The 16,875-nt window shown below is 38.5% G+C and overlaps 2 protein-coding genes across 2 annotated transcripts in view; one reads left to right on the top strand and one right to left on the bottom strand.

The window, feature by feature from the left end:
• The window catches only part of znf276 (zinc finger protein 276), a 35,025-nt gene extending 25,144 nt beyond the window's left edge, over positions 1-9,881 (bottom strand). The window contains exon 1 of the mRNA XM_043706797.1: positions 9,456-9,881. Coding sequence (XP_043562732.1) covers positions 9,456-9,762 — 307 coding nt within the window. The 5' untranslated portion in view covers positions 9,763-9,881. The remainder of the gene's footprint in view (positions 1-9,455) is intronic.
• nip7 (NIP7 nucleolar pre-rRNA processing protein) lies at positions 9,807-16,850 on the top strand. Its single transcript, XM_043706799.1, has 6 exons — positions 9,807-9,899; positions 10,077-10,338; positions 13,989-14,075; positions 14,344-14,482; positions 14,663-14,803; positions 16,202-16,850. The coding sequence occupies exons 2-6, from the start codon at positions 10,283-10,285 to the stop codon at positions 16,319-16,321; spliced, it is 543 nt and encodes a 180-aa protein (XP_043562734.1). The 5' UTR covers positions 9,807-9,899; positions 10,077-10,282; the 3' UTR covers positions 16,322-16,850.
• The last annotated feature ends 25 nt before the right edge of the window (positions 16,851-16,875 follow it).

Raw genomic sequence — 16,875 nt, 5'->3', positions numbered from 1 at the left:
ATTTCTAAGGGGAAACAAATCAAGCAAAAAGTGAACAGGTTAGTGAATAACCTTAAAAGGTTTACCCATTAAAGTATAAACCCTGATTCTGGATCCAGAATTGGGAACACCCCCCCTGCACTAATATCTAGTCCTGTTAAATTTTTATAGATTTCTACGAGAACCCCTCATTCTTCTAAACTCCAGTGAATACAATCCTAACCGACTCAGTTATGTTCAGCCCAAAATGTTGATTCTCCTGCTCCTCGGATACTGCCTGACCTGCTGTGCTTTTCCAGCACCACACTCTCGACTCTGATCTCCAGCATCCGCAGTCCTCACTTTCTGCACATTCATACGTCAGTCCTATCATCCCAGGAATCAATGTGGTAAACTCTCACTGCACTGCTTCAATGATGTGACTATCTTTTCTCAGATAAGGAAACTGAATGTTCAAAAAATGCACGAAATATTCCAGGTGTGGCTTCCTGTACAGCTGCAGCAAAATATCCTTGATCCTGTAGTCGAATCCTCTTGCTATGAAGGCTAACATACACAGTTTTCCTTCTTTACTGTCTGTTAAATGTGCACGTTTACTTTCAATGACCGGTGCATGCGGACACCCAGGACTCATTGAACATTCCCCTACCTCATTTTACAGATGTTCAAATAATAACTTGCCCTCCTATTTTTGCTACCAAAGTGAATAGTCTCACATTTATCCACATTATACTACATCTGCCATGCATTTTCCCACTTACTCAGCCTGTCCAAATCACACTGCAACATCTCTGTATCCTCCTCAAAGCTCAGCTTTCCACCCAGCTTTGTCTCATCTGCAAATTTTGAAATATTACATTTAGCTTCCTCACCTAAATCATTAATATACATTGTGATTAGCTATGAAATCAGAGCACAAAAGCAAGTAAATTCTATCAAATCCTTTACAAAATGACTGATTAAGTGGCTGCAGCAGTCCATTGTCCAATTCTGGGCATCACATTTTAGAAAAAGCTTTGAAGCCTCAGAGAAGTACAAAGGAAATTTATGAAGTGGTATCAGCGATGAGCAATTTCGTTATATGCAAAAGGCAGAGGTCGTTCTTCAAACAGAGAAGGTGAAGGAGAATTTAAGTAGTATATAAAATTGAGGAATTTTGATACAGTAAACAAAAAATCATTTCTACAAACAGGAGGGTTGGAAATCAGAGGAAGTAATTTAAAATCAGTGCCAAAAGAACTAAAGAAGGTTTGAAAAAAATTATTTTAAGCAGTGAGTTACAATTATCTAGTCTTAAAGGTGGTGATACACAGTCTTAAGAGATGGTGGAAATAGATTGAAGTGTAATGTGCTCAAAGAGGGGAGAAAGTGCAGTATAATGAGTGCCTAATTGGATACTCTTTCAATGAAATGGCATAGGCACATTCAGACTGAACGGCCTCCTGTTCTGTATGATTCAGTTCAATCTCATTCTGTCAACTGTGAGGTATTTTACTACAACTACCTGTTTTTCTCCCTTTTAAAAGTCTCAACGTCACTCATTTATAAATAAGCTCTCAATCAATTAAAAACCCCATTATCTCTTCTTTCAGCTCCAGTTCTATTTTATTCCAGCTATTTATCAAATTTAGATCATTACATTCAGGGAAAAGCAATAAGAATGATTTGTATTATATTGCCCTCTTCATACAAGAGGATATTTCAAAATGCATTACGGGGAGACAGGTGAACATTAAGCATGAAATTAGGAATTTAAAAAGTTAAAGATATGATTATTTTTAACCACTGCCTTTGCCTGTGGTTTTCTAACTTTTCTATACAAGTGTCATCACACACATGGATGTATTCTAAGAGAAGTAGTCATGAATTCTGCTTGCTTCAGATAGCTGACACCATTGTCTTCTTTGTTATAGAGCAGACGTGTTGTAGTTTTAATAAATCCATAAATACGACTTAACAAACCCTTTAAAGGTTCTCTCAGATGACTAGTGTGAAAAAGATGAAGGTTTTTGCATTTATTGATAAATCAGGCTAAATCATTCCCATTATTGTTGAACAGTGAATCATCAGGCAGAATTTCTTTTTCTAATTTGTTTATGGGACTGAACATTGCTGGCTAGTCGAGCATTTATCTCCTATCCATAATTTCTCAGGAATAGAGGTCTTGCTCAGTTATTTCACAGGACAGTTAAGAGTCAACCACATTAGAGTCATATGCAGGACCGACCAGGTCAGGATAGCAGATTTCCTTCCCCAAAGGACATTAGTGAACCAAAGGGTTTCTTTCTGCCCCCCCCCCACCCCAATTGATAATGGGCACATGGTGGCCATTAGGCTAACTTTTAATTCTAGATTTTATGTCATTGAATTCACATCTTCAGTATATTCGCTTGGGGTTCTGGATTTCTAGTTCTGTAACACTACCAGGATGCTACTGTCTCCCCACCAAAACTAGGCCCTGATTGTTCACATGGATTTCTTCCAATTTCCTGCTGTAATTTCAGTGGCAGCCCAAGAGAAATGATTACTGCTAAAGGACTTCAGGGCTAGTTAATCTTCAAATGTGTTACTGTATTATAGTTTAAGCTTCAATAAACAAAATCTTCTGGAAGTCAGATATTTATTTGTTAATGAAATGTGGTCAACTAACGGACAAATTCTGCAAAACTGGGCAGTACCTGGAACATTAAAAATACGCTGTACTGAAACACCAACCTGTACTCTCAGGGAAAATGGACCACCTTGCAGATTAAATGCAAAACTACATTTCAGATTTATTGTGGCATATGAAAAGATGCAACATGATTGACCAAAATGTCTTGCAAGATGTGATATTCAAGTAATATTATAGATCATAAAATGCTACTGCACAGAAAGAAGTCCATCATGTCCATACTAGCAATCACGTACCTATCTATGCTAATCCCATTTCCCACCACTTGCCCCACAGCCTTGTTTTCTATGGCATTTGAAAAGTTCATCTAAATAGTTCTGAAGTGTTGCAATGCTTCCTGCCTCCACCACCCATTAAGACAGTGAATTCTGAATACCCATCAACCTCAGGGTGGATTTTTTTTAAATTTCCCCTCAAAATCTCTTGCGCCTTTCCTTAATTCCATTCGCCTTAGTAAATATTCCCATCTAGTATGGGAAATGTATTTATCCCTATTGACAGTATCTATACTCTACATACTTTTGTGGATCACAATCAGGTCTCTCTTCAGCCTTTTCTGCTCCAAATAAATCAAGCCCAGCCTATCTAGTCTCTTCTAAGTGAAACACTTCAGCTTTGGCAGCAGCCTAGGGAGCCCTCTGCAAACTCTCTGGCTGAATCTTATCTCTTCTATACTGTAATGATCAAAACTGTACACAGTACGCTAGATGTGGTCTAACTAACATTTTATACAGTTCCAACATAATCCTCTCACCTTAAAAATATGCCCCCTAGTTTTAAACTCCACCTCTCTAGAGAAAAGACCCATGTTATTCACTTTATCTATGTCCCTCATGATTTCATAAATATCAAACAAATCACCCCTCAACCTCCCATGCTCCCATGAAAAAATGCCCAACCTTTCCAGTCTATTTTCATATCTCAAACCCTCCATTCCTGGAGTTTAAGGGTTTCCTCCACAACCATAAAAACAATCTTCAACCTACTGTCACTAAGACAATTTTGGATCCCATTTGTCATGAATCAAAGGACTCTTGCCTTCTTGACCAGTCTACCATGTGACACCTTGTCAAAAGCCTTACTAAAATCATTGTAGATTATATCATCTGCATTAGCCTTATCTACACACCTAGTCAACTTCTCAAAAAACTCAATCAAACCTGCCAGACATGATCTTCCCCTAACAAAGCCTATGCTTGAATAATCTTTCTCTCTGTAAATGGAGATAAATTCTGTCCCTCAAAGTTTCTTCCAGAAGACTCCCTATCACTGATGTTGGGCTCGTTGGGCTATTGTTCCCTGGTTTAGCCCTAGCACCCTTCTTGAATTAGCTGTCTTAAAATCCTCTGGCACCTCCCATAGCAGCTTAGGATGCATCAAATCTAGGCTTAGGGATTTATCCAATTTTAAGTCTGTTAAAACCACGGAATACCTCCTCCCTCTAAATGCTAATTTACTCAAATTTATCACAGTTTCCCCTAATTTCAATATTTACATTTTCGATAGTGAATACAAGGTAATCAATTAAAACCTTACGTACTTTTTCTGGCTCCATTCAGATTGCCACTTTGGACCTTAATAGGTTTGACTCTTTGTGTGGTTATTCTCTTATCTCTAACATACTTACAAAATGCCTTTGGATTATCCTTTATTTTACCTACTTGTGTTTTCTATACTCCTTTAGGGCTTCAACACCTGCTGATTTTAGCCGTCAATATCAACCTTATGCAATTATGTATGATCCTTGACATCCTGGACACATTTTCACCATCGGCCTCCCCCACCCTCACCTTTATAGGAACTATTTATTTTAAATGCCTCTCACGGGTCTGATGGAGATTTTCCTAATGTCGCTGCCCCCAGTTTACTTTGACCAGAACCCATCATACCATTTTAAAACTTTGCTTTCCCTCAATTCAGAACCTTTATATCTTCACCAACTTTATTCTTTTCCATATGTACCTTAAACTTTGCAGAATTACATAACTATCACCAAAACTGTCCCCCAATGACACTTCTAATCAATCCAAAAAAGGAGTTCCTGCACTGTCCTCTCTCTTGTAGGGCTTCTGACACACTGGCATAAATGGCTCTTCTGGCCCCTCTCAGCCTTTTAGACTGTGTCTGCCCCAATTAATTTTGGGGAAGTTGAAATCCCCTATTATTATTACTCTGTTATTTTTACACTTCTCAGATATTTATTTATATAATTGTCATTCTAATCTCTCTTTCTGACTGCCCTTTTGTTTTTAAATTCTACTTGTATGGCTTCAATCAAGGAACTTTCTAATATATAAGACTTACATTTTGCAGTAATTGATTCCTTGATCAATAGTGCACCATCTCCTGCACAATTCTGACGAAGGATCACTGGAATCAAAGTGTTAACTTGTTTTTTCCTCTCTATAAATGTTGCTAGACCTGTGTTTCTCCAGCATTATGTCCCTTGTGCCTTAACTTGACTATATATGGTCTACCTTCCAGCTGACTTGATTTTTCTTTTACGTTTGCCTGTGCATTACTCCTTATTTCACCTGTATTATCATTCACCTGCCAAATTTGTTTAAACCCCTACTAATAGTACTGGCAAACCGCCTAAAAGGATGTTGGTCCCACTACTATTCAGATGTAAACTGCCTGGATATGTACACCTTCCTCAGAAATGGAAACAGTGATTCAGGAATCTAAAGCACTCCCTCCTGTACCAATTCTTCAGCCACGTATTAATCTGCTCTATCTGCCAATTCCTTTACTCACTAACATGTGGCAAGGAGTAATCCCCAGAGATTACAACTTTTAAGGACCTGCTTTTCAGTCTGCTATCAAGATCCCTAAATTCTTGCTGCCTCTGTCATTGGTATCAATGTGAATCACAACCTTTAAATGTTTACTTTCCCCCTTCAGAATGTCCTGCAGCCAGTGATATTTTTGACCCTGGCTACTGGAAGACAACACTATCCTAGAGTTACATCTGTAGCCAGAGAAAGGTTGTCTGTCCCCCTCACTATCAAGTCTCCTCCAACTATCGCTGCGCATCTTGACAGACCAAATGAAAGATTCAATTATATATAAAAAGGACATAAAATTAAAAAAGAATGTGATTGTCAACCAGCAAAGAAAGCATGTTTCAATAACAATATTTCCTCTTATTGGAAGGTCTGTTTCCATGCTGTACATCTCTATGACTCTAAATATCTGGCTGGGTATGTGAATAGGAAGGGTTTAGAGGGACATAGACTAAATCCTGGCAAATTGGATGAGATAAATTTAGGATATCTGGTTGGCATGGAAGAGTTGGACCAAAAGGTCTGTGTCCATGCTGTACATCTCTATGACTCTAAATAAAAGGTTCTGTTAATAAAAGCCTCAAAAGATCTGAAAAAAAGAAAATTCCAGACATTTCAAATCAATACAGACCATGCAGGAATATTAGCATATCTTGATCAGAAAACATAAACTCAGATACATGTTTAATCAGTGTCAACTTGAAGTTGAATAGGTGTTACCATCCAAGACCACATTTTGTAAAACAAAATGAGATCCAGCAAAGACAGACCCACCATATGTACCATTCTAGAAGCTGATTGTATCCCAATTAAAAAATCTGACACTTCTATGATTGGGTCGGAGCAATAATCTTGACCCCACAATATACTTCCCATTTGTTTTAAAGAAATTATTTTGATATATTAGGTGCTAAAATCAATGTTTTAAAATTTTTGTCAACATGTCCTGCAAAACATTACTGCATTTAATAAATGATAAACTGAATTGCTTGAGAAAAATAAAAGCCACACTCTAATTATTTAGTGATGGAAGTTTGACTATAAAGGAATATGAGAGGTTTCTGAAGGCCAAATTACTATCCATGTTTTTCTGAATATTTCAGTATTAGCAGCATAGATAAGAATGTTGATTCCATATACTAATAAAACTGATCCACAATGGTAGCACTTTCCTTTATGGACCTAACAGCCATTTTTTATAAGTTAATGAGAAATTTGCAGAATTTTGTTCATGCTTGCAGAGAAGCTCAAATAAAAAAAATTATGGCAAGCACAAAAAAATTAGGGCAGCATGGTGGCTCAGGGTTAGCACTGCTGCCTCACAGCACCAGGGAACCAGGTTCGATTCCCACCTTGGGCGTGGAGTTGCACATTCTCCCTATGTCTGTGTGGGTTTCCTCTGGGTGTTCTGGTTTCCTCCCAAAATCCAAAGATGTGCATCAGGTGAAATGGCTATTCTAAATTGTCCATAGTGTTAGATGCATTAGTCACGGATAAATGTAAGGTCTGGGTCTGGGTGGGTTACTCTTCGGAGGGTCGGTGTGGACTTGTTGGACTGAAGGGCCTGTTTCTATACTGTAGGCAATCTAATCTAATCTAATCACTGTGTTATTGGATTTCTGATTCAACTATGCCTGCTAACCAAATGCAAATAGTCATGCAGACCTCTAACAAATTTGAATCCATTACAACTACTGCTTAGTGTTTTAGAAGGTATGTAGGTCACACCTTTGAAGTTTTTTTTTAAGTGTATTAAAAATACAGTGAGGGGAACGTAAAAGAAAATATAAAAAGTCAGAAGAATGATGTCTTCAGTTGGCAGGTAGGACTAAAAGAAACTGCAAAGGTATAGATCAGCATATCAATGGAGAAGCTTACAGATACGGGCCAGACTAGGATGTTGATTAATACATTGGAACAACTGAATTTTATTCAAGCATCAGTTTATGCAGCTTAAGTGTTGGAACAGTTAAGGAAGTGAAAGTAATTTTTGAAGACTTTTGTGTCAGCCTCGCTTTAGGGGTCAAAAGAGTTTTTGAAATATTAAACCATTTATTTGAAATAAGGAGGGGAAGATCAAAACTAAGATGCAGTTTAACAGTCAATACAGTTGCAAAACCTTCAAAATCTCAATAAAAGATTAATTGGAAAAGTTGCCTTAAAAGGCTCCAAGACTCAGGATACTTTTGTAATAGATTTAAGAAGGAAGGAATAGTGAATTTTCTAATGCTGAATGAACAGAGACTCTATACTATAACAGTTGCAAATCTGACTCCTATTTTTGAAAAATTGGCAATATCACATAATTAAGTGAAGAAGGAACACATCTAGCCCATTGTGTCTGCACCAGGTCTTCAAATGAGAACAATTTCCTGCATAATTCTGTACATTCATTTTCAGATAACATTTTAATTTCCTTTAGAATGCTTCAGTTCAACCTGCCTCCACCACGTTATCAGACAGTGCATTCCAGACACTGCCCACTTGTTGCATGAAAATGTTTTTCCCTTGTCACTTTTTTTTCTTTTACTAATGACTTTAAATTTGTGTCCTGTCATTCTCGCGCATTTCATAACAGGTGTAGCTCTAGCTATCTGATCTTCCCAGGAGCTTCACGATGTTGAATCTCATAGTCTTCTCTTCTATAAGGAAAATATTCTCAATTTCTCCATCTATCTTCATAACTGAAGATTTTAACCTGGGAATAGTTCTCCTGGATATTTTTCTGCACCCTCTCCAATGCCTTCACATGCAAAAGTGTAGCACCCAAGATTTGATGCAATACACCAGGCAAGACTGAACCAGAGTCCTATACAAACTCAACATAACCTCCACGTTCTTGTACTCTATACCCCTATTAATAAAGCATAGGATACAATATACTTTATTTATCTCTATATTATCCAGTCCTGTCACCTTCAATTCATCCAGAATTTTCTACTCCTGCACCCCTTTCTGAATGGTGTCTTTTGTATTATCCTCCTTCCAAAAGTGATCAAATTTTTCTGCAGTGAACTTTAGCTGTCACCTACTCCACCACCTTGTCTCAGTCAGTCATACAGCATGAAAACAGACCCTTTGGTCCAACTAGTTCACACTAAACATAATCCCAAAATAAACTAGTCCCATTTGCCTGCTCCTGGTCCATATCCCTCCAAACCTCTCTTATTCCTTTATCTCTTCATGTGTCTTTTTTTTTCAAAAAGGCTCTACACAATCCTCAACACAGTTCACAATCTTTCAAAGTTTTGTATTTTCAGCAAACATTGAAGTTACACCCTGTATACCAAAGTGCAGGTGATTAATATAGATTAAAATCTGTCTATATCGTAGACAGCACTACATGAGCATTACATGAGTTTCAGAGGAAGCTGTGCCGTATGTTAAATGATGTGCTGTGGGAATCAGTGTTTATTAGTTCTTTAAAGAACGTAATTATGCCAGCTAAATTTACAGCTGACGCTACACTGGTAGCAGGGGCAAATAATATTCAATGTGCACAAAATTAAAAGGAGGTGGCAAATATAACTTAATAGGATGTAGCTTTGAGAGATCTGGCAGAAAACCATATGACCATAAACCCTTGAAACTCAAGCACTTGTATCAAGTCTCTTTTCAAGAGAGGAAAAAATCGTAGGATAACTAGTTTCCTTAATTCTGAAACTAATTTAGTAGATCGCACCGAGATGGTACATTGCGGACAGTCTGGACATTGCTAATGCTCAAAAGTAACTTTCGAAGTCTGGCTATGGTTGCTCTGAAAACCAACATGGACATAAAAGAGCTGCAGATACTAATGTTGTAAAGTGTTAGAGAAGTGACAAGTTTAGGAAGGCAGCCTTGCCAGGGTCACAGGACAGCTAAACAGCCTACTTTTCTTGAAACTGTGCTACCAGAATCGGTAGACAGTAGTTCCCGTAGTTAATATCTCATCAGACAGTCGGTGCCTCTAACAATGTTGCACTAACCCCAGAGTAAACCCGAGCTCCTGGAGTAAAGGGGAGTTGTTCACTCACTCACTGAGCGGGTGTTAACTGAGTCAAGGTGAGGGCAGGCTTTGGATAATCCCAGGCCAAACAGCTGCAGCTTTTTAAAGGGCGACGAATGACGGTCATTCAAAGGCGGCCCAGGCCGGGGGCAGTAACCTGACTCCACACCGGCCTCAGGCCCGGGGGCCTCATCACCCCGCGGCGGAACTCCGGACTCGGACTGAGGCCCCGGCCGCTCGGGGCGGATCCACCGCTGCCGCTGAACCTCAGACAGCCTTTTCATTTTCTGCACCATCGATACCGAAACGAAGCGGCCCCGTTTGTTCCGCTTCATTTCTTTTCAGCAAAAAGTTTTTTTAAAAAAAAAGCTGCCACCCGGGCAAACGGTAAACAACCGGAAACGGAGTGGAAAGGGACCGGCATGAAATGACCCTCCGGACTACACATTCACACCGCTACAACAGTTCCGGGGTGAGAAATCTGAGAGTTACAAACCAATAAAATATTGGTCACACTCATGCCCAATATTTTTGAACCCCTTGTTTAACATTAAAATTTAATTTTCGATCCAAAATATCATTCACTTGTCACAGCAAATGTCCCCGGTGCAGTAATGTATATAATTAAAAGTGTTTCTATATTCCTCAGGTCCCCATCAATTTACAGACACAGTGAACAATGGTTTGAGAAAGCGGTAATATTCAGTACCGACCTTTCAAATTAAAGATGTTATTCCCCACCCCCAAGGTGAAGTTAATTTCTGGAAGATTTCGGTGATGGGGGGGGAGGTCGGCTCTGTGTAGTTGCCCCGGTTACGGTCAGTTCCGGTTCCGGTTGAGCGCGTGGCTCTGGAGATGCGGCCGTTAACGGACGAGGAGACCCGGCTCCTTTTTGAGAAACTCTCCAAATAGTGAGGCTGGCGCGGCGCTGTACCGTATCCGAGTGTCCCGGTGCTGTTGGGAATGGCTGTGTTGTTTCTGGGTGTCTCTCTCTGTCTCGGTGAAGCTGAGGGCGGCAGGTGGTGGAGGGTCAGACTCTGGGTCTCTCTGTCTCTCGGAGCCTGTTACAGGTTTTGGGGGTGGGGTGGGAGCAGCGTCGGTAAACGGCAATTGGTTGGAGCCAGAAAGGCTGCCTGTTGGGCCTAGTCTTCCAGAGTCTGTATAAATGTAGTTATTATCTACACACACACACACAACTCATAGTGCAGTCATGTCCAATTCTGAATCGCTTTTGGAATTTTAACAACGTAGCTAAGAATTTGGGTCCAAGACAAACTGGGTGGGCAGAAGGCAAAATCAAAACTTAGTTATCAGGCTTGGACTTAAATGATACCATTTATTATACTTTCATACTAAATGTGGCTGTAGGTAAATCTAGATTTAGACTCTGATCTTACAGCAAGGATTAATCTAACTTCATGTGTTCATGTGCTCCCAAGAGTCATTCTAGTAGTAGTTTCAGTTTTAACTTTCCCTACTCTGTGTTATTTGTAGTTGGTGATGTACAGCTCTTTGACATCATTGTCAGGTTGCTGTAAGGTCATGCAGCTCTTTATGTAAAATAAACTTGCATTTCTGGTTTATTATATATTTATTGTTATGGCACTTTTTTTTAGTTGGGACTGAGGCACATTGGTTGGGCAGTGTAGAGATATTTATGCTCTATCTAACCACGGTATCTGATCTCGGAGTAGCTAATTTTGAAAATCTTGAAATAAGAAAACAGTTCCTGTCACAGGGCCAAGATGCATTCATGTTGATGAACAGATCACTTAATTTGAAACGTGATAGTAACATTGAATGTTACTTGGAAATCCTGTCCATGTGCCCAATATAATTTGGTGCTCTCTGCTTCTCAACTGGAAGCACTAAGCCTTGAATTAAACACTTGACTGCAGTATTGTTTTGGATTGGAATTGGTGTGTGCTTTTCTAAATCTTTCCCAACTTAAAAGTTATTAATGGTTTTCTTTAGCATGATTCCATTGGTTCTAAGTTGCTTGTAGTTATTAGTGAGAAAGCTTGCAAGTTCTTGGTAACTTAATCACTTTACAAGGCAGCTAAATTTCAGGACAAAGTGTTAGTTATCATATTATCATCTTTGGTATGTAGAAACTGGAAAATTTCACAAGGTCAGGCAACATTTGTGGAGAGAAATAAAGTTAAAGTATCGGATCAAGTGACGTTTCATCAGGTTTTTAACGCAGTCTGACCCAGTGAGTTTTTATTTCAGATTTCTAGCATCTCCATTGTTTTGCTTTTATATTAATCTTCTAAGTACTGTTTGTTAAATTGAACACCAACTTTGGGACACATAAGTAAGAAATCATTTCAAGCTCTACCCTTATTTTATGCATGTAGGTTTGTTCGCTGAGCTGGAAGGTTCATTTTCAGATGTTTCGTCACCATACTGGTAACATCTTTAGTGAGCCTTCAGATGAAGCACTGCTGATAATTCCTGCTTTCTGTTTATATGTTTGGGTTTCTCTGGGTTGGTGATAACATTTCCTGTGGTGATGTCATTTCTTATTCTTTTTCTCAGAGGGTGGTAAATCGGGTCCAAGTCAAATGTGTTTGTTGATAGAGTTTCGGTTGGAATGCCATGCTTCTAAGAATTCATGTGCATGTCTCTGTTTTGCTTGTCCTAGGATGGCTGTGTTGTCCCAGACGAAGTGGTGTCCTTCCTCATCTCTACGTAAGGATACTAGTGAGGGAAGATTATGTCGTTTTGTGGCTAGTTGATGTTCATGCATCCTGGTGACTAGTTTTTTGCCTGTTGTCCAATGTAGTGTTTTGTTACAGTCCTTGCACGGTACTTTGCTTCTTGTCTGTATAGGGTCTTTCAAGTTCATTAGCTGCTGTTTTAGTGTGTTGGTGGGTTTGTGGGCTACCATGATGCCAAGGGGTCTGAGTAGTCTGGCAGTCATTTCAGAGATGCCTTTGATGCAGGGGAGAGTGGCTAGGGTTTCTGGATGCATTTTGTCTGCTTGTTTGGGTTTGTTGCTGAGAAATCTGTGTTCATTGGGTACCCATTCTTTTTGAATACACTGTATAGATGATTTTCTTCTGTTCTGCGTAGTTCCTTTGTGCTACATTGTGTGGTGGCTCATTGGAATAATGTTCTGATGCAGCTTCGTTTGTGGATGTTGGGATGATTGCTTCTGTAGTTCAATATTTGGTCCATATGTGTTGTTTTCCTGTAGGCGCTGGTTTGAAGTTCCCCACTGACTGTTCGCTCTACTGTGACATCTAGGAATGGCAGCTTGTTGTTGTTTTCCTCCACTTTGGTGAATTTTATGCCAGAAAAGGTATTACTACTAGTCTTGAAGGTTTCCTCTAATTTGTTTCGTTTAGTGATGACATTACTAAACGAGTCTCTGCATTACTCTCTCTGCCAAGAGCCCTGATATCGAACAAATAGCTCTGACAACCATCCAACCCAAACTTTGGGTCCGCTATGTGGATGCCACTTTGGCATCACTAAATGAAACAAATTAGAGGAAACATTCAAGACTATCAGTAATACCCTTATTGGCATAAAATTCACTAAAATTCAACAACAAACTGACATTTCTAAATGTTACAGTAGAGCAAACAGCCAATGGGGAACTTCAAACCAGTGTCTACAGGAAAACACCACATACGGACCAACTATTGAACTACAGAAGCAATCACCCCAACATCCACAAATGAAGCTGCATCAGAACATTATTCCAATGAACCACCACACACTAGCGCAGAGGATCTAGGCAGAGCAGAAGAAAATCATCTATGCAGTGTATTCAAAAAGAATGAGTACCCAATAAACACAGTTTTCACAGATTTCTCAGCAACAAATCCAAACAAGCAGACAAAACGTGTCCAGAAATCCTAGCCACTCTCCTCTACATCAAAGGCATCTCTGAAATGACTGCCAGACTACTCTGACCCCTTGGCAACGTGGTAGCCCACAAACCCACCAACACACTAAAACAGCAGCTAATGAACTTGAAAGACCCTATACAGACAACAAACAAAACAAATGTCATTTACAAAATACCGTGCAAGAACTGTAACAAACATACATTGGACAACAGGCAAAAAACTAGCCACCAGGATGCATGAACATCAACTATCCACAAAACCACATGACCCTCTCTCACTAGTATCCTTACGTAAAGGTGAGGAAGGACATCACTCTGACTGCAACAACACATCCATCCTCGGACAAGCCAAACAAAGCCACGCACGAGAATTCCTAGAAGCATGGCATTCCTCCGGAACTCTATCAGCAAAGACACTGAATTGTATCTGATTTACCACCCCCTGATAAAAAGAACAGGGAATGACTTCACAGGAAATGACATCACCAACCTAAAGAAACCCAAACATATAAATAGAAAGCAGGAATCATCAGCAGTGCTTCGTCTAGAGGCCCACTGAAGGTATTACCTAGTGAGGTGTCGAAACATCTGAAAATGAATCTTCCAGCTCAACGAGCAAACCTACATCCAGAACCTCAATCTGAACTACAAATTGTCTCAAAACTCGCTAACCCTTATTTTATCTTTTACTATTTTTAGTATTGGAGAGAATATAAAGTTACTGGTGGATCGGCCTGATGGAACCTACTGCTTCCGTTTACACAATGATCGTGTATATTACGTAAGGTAAGAAAGGCAACAAGTTTTTAAACCTATACTCTGGTTTTGAATAAGGCAAAAACTTCATCTGAAGTATACTGAAGGTTGAGGAAGTTCGGGAAAATTCTTCTTAGTATGAAGGGAGGATTAAAGAATTTGAGTGAGTTTTGTGAAAGTGTATTACATAATAGCTATGATTAAGTGTCGTAAAGTTTTTTGTACACTAACTGGAAATGGCATTGTTATAAAATATTACATTTGATATGGCTGAAATTTGTTTTACTGTATCTTGTAGTGAAAAAATCCTGAAGTTGGCAACAAACATTTCTCGAGAGAAACTTGTTTCATTCGGAACCTGCTTTGGAAAATTCACTAAAACTTTAAAATTCCGACTTCACATTACAGCACTTGACTATCTTGCTCCTTATGCCAAGGTAGGTGATATATTGTTCAATGAACTGGTAGGTATGTCACCATGACTGAATTTAATGCTCTTTTATTATGGATAAGGTTGGATCTATATTTCCTAAATATTAGAATGTGTCTTCAAAGTTAACTTGTGTAGTTTTTTTAATATTCAGATATATAAGGTAATAAATTTTTTAAAATTTCAGTACAAAGTGTGGGTGAAACCTGGAACAGAACAATCTTTTCTTTATGGAAATCATATATTGAAATCTGGCTTGGGCCGAATTACTGAAAATACAACCCAGTACCAAGGTGTAGTGGTTTACTCCATGGCAGACATTCCTTTGGTAAGTGAAAGGATTGTTTGCTCTTTATTAACTGTTGAGACATAACCATTCTGCTGGAAGGGATAAGTTAGACAAAGAGGTGGTCTTGAGGGACTGCTGGAGGCATCCATGTTTCTGAGCCAGAAATTCTGGATTTTAAACAGGATGGGCAACAGCTTGCTGGGCATCTGTGGATTAGATTTGAATCAGGAGCACGTGGTTTGATCCCTGTTTTGCTTGAGGTGATTTGAAGCCTCCCTTCATGACTTTGGAGGTTCTGTCACTGTAGGCAGACATGTATTTGGACATAGAGCTTAACTAGACACATTCTGACCATGATAGACCAAGTTTTAGTCTATTTTGACAGATGTAATGACATTTAACATTAATTTTCAAATATTTAGTTTGCAAATTAAAATCTGGCAATTTACATCTGTTATGAGTAGGCTTCATTATAGCTGCCCTATCCCATATGACCTGAAATCAATTTTTGTTGTTCTAATTTATCCCTTCAGGTTTAACAGATTGTAACATAACAACACTGAGAAAAATATTTTACACAAAGATAGCAAGCCAAACTAAATCTAACTCACTCACTAAATTCATAACAGAGTGAACTTTAAACATTCAATGACCCTCAAAATTGCTCAGGTGTTTCCAAGTAGACTTTACACATAATGGATTGTGTATATCAATTTTTAACTTACATACTTAATAATAAATTGTTAATTTGTATTTAATTCTAGCAGAACACAAACTGTGATACTCTAATTAATATCTCCAGTCTAGAGATCTCGGTCAATGCAAACAGCTTCAGTAGTCTTCCAAAATTATTCAGCCACCTCATGCAAGCTGGGATTCTCTCTCAAGTTGATAATGGGATTGAAATCAAAGAGAGATTGTAATAAAAGCACCTTCTGGAAGCTGTTCAAAACCTAGGCAGAGCCAGTTTAATCTTAGTTTACTATTTTTTTTGTTCAATATTTTCTATGTTAGAACCTCCCTTGATTGACCAACAACCAACCAGCTATGAATCTGACCATTGCAACACCTATGTCGAATCATCTATAGTGTCCTTTGAGCAGTAATTAATCTGCATTATCTTTCCAGGCCAGTTCCACATATTAAAATCTGTGTTCTTTTTCAAAAAACAGCTCCTGTTCAAAGTTCAATTCTCAATTTCAATTCTCAGAATTGAAATGAAATATCATAAAAATAAAAGAAAAATAGTAATGGTCTCAATAATACTTTTAATACGTTTAATACTTTTTGTAATGCAAATTGTCTTCAAGACTGTATTATGAATCAAAATGTTGACATTTGTTGTTTATCTTTTGTTCTGGTTTTTTAAGGATTCTGAAGATACGGTTAAGTTATATAATGCACAGCTTTTAAAACATTCTTGACTTATTTCTGAAGGGCTTTGGAGTTGCTGCAAAATCAACACAGGATTGCCGGAGAGTAGACCCTATGGCAATTGTTGTATTTCACCAGGCTGATGTTGGCGAATATCTTCGGAACGAGGACACTCTAACATAACTCATTTTGTCAATCATATTAAAGACAATTGTTCTCAAACTGAGAGGATTAGTAACGTGGATCGCTCTTTACTAACCAGATTCCTGTGATACCTTCACAAGGAAATGCACAACACCCAGTTTTGATGAGGAAATTAAATGAATTCAACGAGGTTTCATGGAACAGGATGCTTGCAAGGTGGTATCATTTGTAAACCTAGCAGATTATTGGTTCAGAGTTGTAACAATTGTAAACAGGAGCACTTTCTTTTGAAAATGCTACTGAGGAGTGAGCCTGTTCCTTTGCTTTTAAATTATAATGAAGTTTCAGACAATAGGGTAATTTAATAGATTTGACTGTTGAAAATCCCGAAATCCAATTTGTTTACATCTGGAGACAGGATTATCTGCAGGAATCTCTATGAGGTTCATTCATAGGTAATTTGCATATTTCAATTGGAGGGCATTGAACCCCATTTTGTTATGTTTGAATTACTGTAATTAAAAAAAAACTGCCATCAGGTTGTCTTTACATAAATTGTTAACTATAATTTTGTTGACTGCTTTCTTCTTTTC

The sequence above is a fragment of the Chiloscyllium plagiosum genome, chromosome 17, assembly GCF_004010195.1.
Source record: "Chiloscyllium plagiosum isolate BGI_BamShark_2017 chromosome 17, ASM401019v2, whole genome shotgun sequence".
Taxonomy (NCBI): domain Eukaryota; kingdom Metazoa; phylum Chordata; class Chondrichthyes; order Orectolobiformes; family Hemiscylliidae; genus Chiloscyllium; species Chiloscyllium plagiosum.
Note: the sequence above shows the minus strand (reverse complement) of the source record. Positions and strands in the feature narration are given on the sequence as shown.

Bases quoted from the DNA above. Each gene is read 5' to 3' on its own strand.
- nip7 (XM_043706799.1), top strand. From the start codon at position 10,283: ATGCGGCCGTTAACGGACGAGGAGACCCGGCTCCTTTTTGAGAAACTC. The intron at 14,076-14,343 runs GTAAGAAAGGCA...TGTATCTTGTAG, and splicing joins GATCGTGTATATTACGTAAG to TGAAAAAATCCTGAAGTTGG. The intron at 14,804-16,201 runs GTAAGTGAAAGG...TTATTTCTGAAG, and splicing joins CCATGGCAGACATTCCTTTG to GGCTTTGGAGTTGCTGCAAA.